Genomic DNA, 1,954 nt, shown 5'->3' with positions numbered 1-1,954 from the left:
AAAAAAAAAAATACTGTACAAAAGTCAGATCAATGTGACCACACCAAACTATGAAGTTAGTCTGACCCCTGGTGGACAAAGCGAGAAGTACATATAGCGCCAAAAATACCAAATATTTATTTTACTATTAAGGCTTGAACGAACTTATTGTTGATAATACAGGTGGATATAAACTAGTTACCAACTCTAAGCATTTTTGCATTGCTAGTCCACCTTATAAATGTAACAGTGAAAATTACATAAGTAATGCAATTTAACATCAGTCATTTTCTCACCAAAGTCCTCTGAAGTTTCCTTAACTTCTCCACGGGTTCAGGGTCATAACCTGGAATCTTCCTCATGTCATTGTTCTTCAGCGCCAGCATAGTCTCCAACATAAACCGAATCTGACAAGCAAGTCAACATAACAAATGTTTTCACTAGAGACCAACTGCAGCATAAGACCTCATTTGTGATTCACCTCAGTTGTCCACGTTTGTAATTTGCTTTGGATCAATGAGTCTAGTAAATGATTAAAAGCAAATATAATATGATAACTCCTAAGCACTAGAAGACAGGTGTCTTACCCTTGTTTGGTCTTGAAAACGCTCTCCTTCAGCGTTGGCTTTCCGCTGAGCCTCGGAGATCAGCTCCTTAAGAGCTAGCGGGTCATCCTTTCTCAGAGCGAACCCAACGTTCTTCAGCACCAGCAGAACCAGTTCTACATCCTTTGCACTGAAACGTGTCACCAGCTTCTTCAGAATGTCAAACACCAGGAGAGCATGGACCACATGGAAGTTGTAGAGGTGGGCAATAATGGACATCAAGTTGTCACATTCTTTGTCTGTAGCATCAAGTTGACTGTAGGTTTTATCAAACTGACGGACTACAGTCTCCAGAAAATGAGCTCCAACCTCAGGGAAACCAGGAGAGAAAGTAAGAAATTAGCCAGCATCAACCAAATCTACACACTATGATAAAGATTCTTATAACATTATACCACTGAAAACAACAGTGAGTGAATGAATGAGTGAGTGTGGACTATATTGCCATGATGACAAATGTAAGGTGAAGTAAAATATATTAGATACCTCCAGGCCAACACTAAAGTGAAGGACACTGACAAGAAGGATGTGCTCCATGAGAAGCCTGGAACAGAGAGTCAGTGATAATTAAAATAATTTACAATGATTTATTAGTGTGTTGTTTTAAATTCATATTTAATTTATTAAGTGTGTATTTAAGTGAGCCAGGAAACTTTGATGTTGGCTTAAGAGAGCCTAGCTAGAACGTTTAAAGTAGTTTTAAAAGATATTCAGTGCTGTACTGGGTGGTTGCGTGGCCGTTGCTAAGGTTTTGCCACATGGTTGCTAGGTAGCTGCTATGCAGTTGCTAGGGTGCTCTAGGTGGTCAAGAGGGTGTAGCTAGGGCGTTCTAGGTGACTGCCAGGTAGTGACCATGGGGTCGCTAGGATGTCGCAAGATGGTTACCAGGGTGTTCTGGGTGATTGCTATGACATTCCAAATTATAGCACACTGAAGGCTGCAATGCACTACATTAATTGCTAGGAGATGTGTGACAAATATAAATAATACGTGTTCTAAAATCACCTCTTTCATGTTTCATATCCTCTGATTAGATGGAATCATAGTCAGAAGCTTAAAAAAAATCTGTGCCCATTATACACTACACTCTGCGAAACCTGTCAACTCAGCCTGGCCAAAATCTGAAGACTGGCTCTGACTTTCAGCAACTAGCATTTACACATCCACCGTCCAGACTGCAAATCAGGGCAAAATATGTGTAGTGCATTACAGCCATAAGTCAAAACAGTTTGAAGGTCTGACCCTAATTTGGTGGATATGTCTTGAATGCCCTAGAGCCTTTCATCTCAGAAGAAGAAGAATATTAATTTAAAATAGAATATCAGTGTGTTGGCTTTCTCATGTAAACATAATCAAATGAAACAGTAAAC

The 1,954-nt window shown here is 39.7% G+C and overlaps 1 protein-coding gene across 1 annotated transcript in view; it reads right to left on the bottom strand.

Moving 5' to 3' along the window:
• LOC107576743 (nucleolar MIF4G domain-containing protein 1-like) overlaps positions 1-1,954 on the bottom strand; it is a 4,918-nt gene that overhangs the window by 1,147 nt on the left and 1,817 nt on the right. Inside the window, exons 3-5 of the mRNA XM_016262878.1 lie at positions 1,071-1,152; positions 567-893; positions 276-386 (exon numbers count right to left, since the gene is read on the bottom strand). Of these exons, the coding sequence (XP_016118364.1) occupies positions 276-386; positions 567-893; positions 1,071-1,152 (520 nt within the window). The remainder of the gene's footprint in view (positions 1-275; positions 387-566; positions 894-1,070; positions 1,153-1,954) is intronic.

This window comes from Sinocyclocheilus grahami, unplaced genomic scaffold, assembly GCF_001515645.1.
Source record: "Sinocyclocheilus grahami isolate Dianchi unplaced genomic scaffold, SAMN03320097.WGS_v1.1 scaffold4271.1, whole genome shotgun sequence".
Classification (NCBI taxonomy): Eukaryota; Metazoa; Chordata; class Actinopteri; order Cypriniformes; family Cyprinidae; genus Sinocyclocheilus; species Sinocyclocheilus grahami.
Note: the sequence above shows the minus strand (reverse complement) of the source record. Positions and strands in the feature narration are given on the sequence as shown.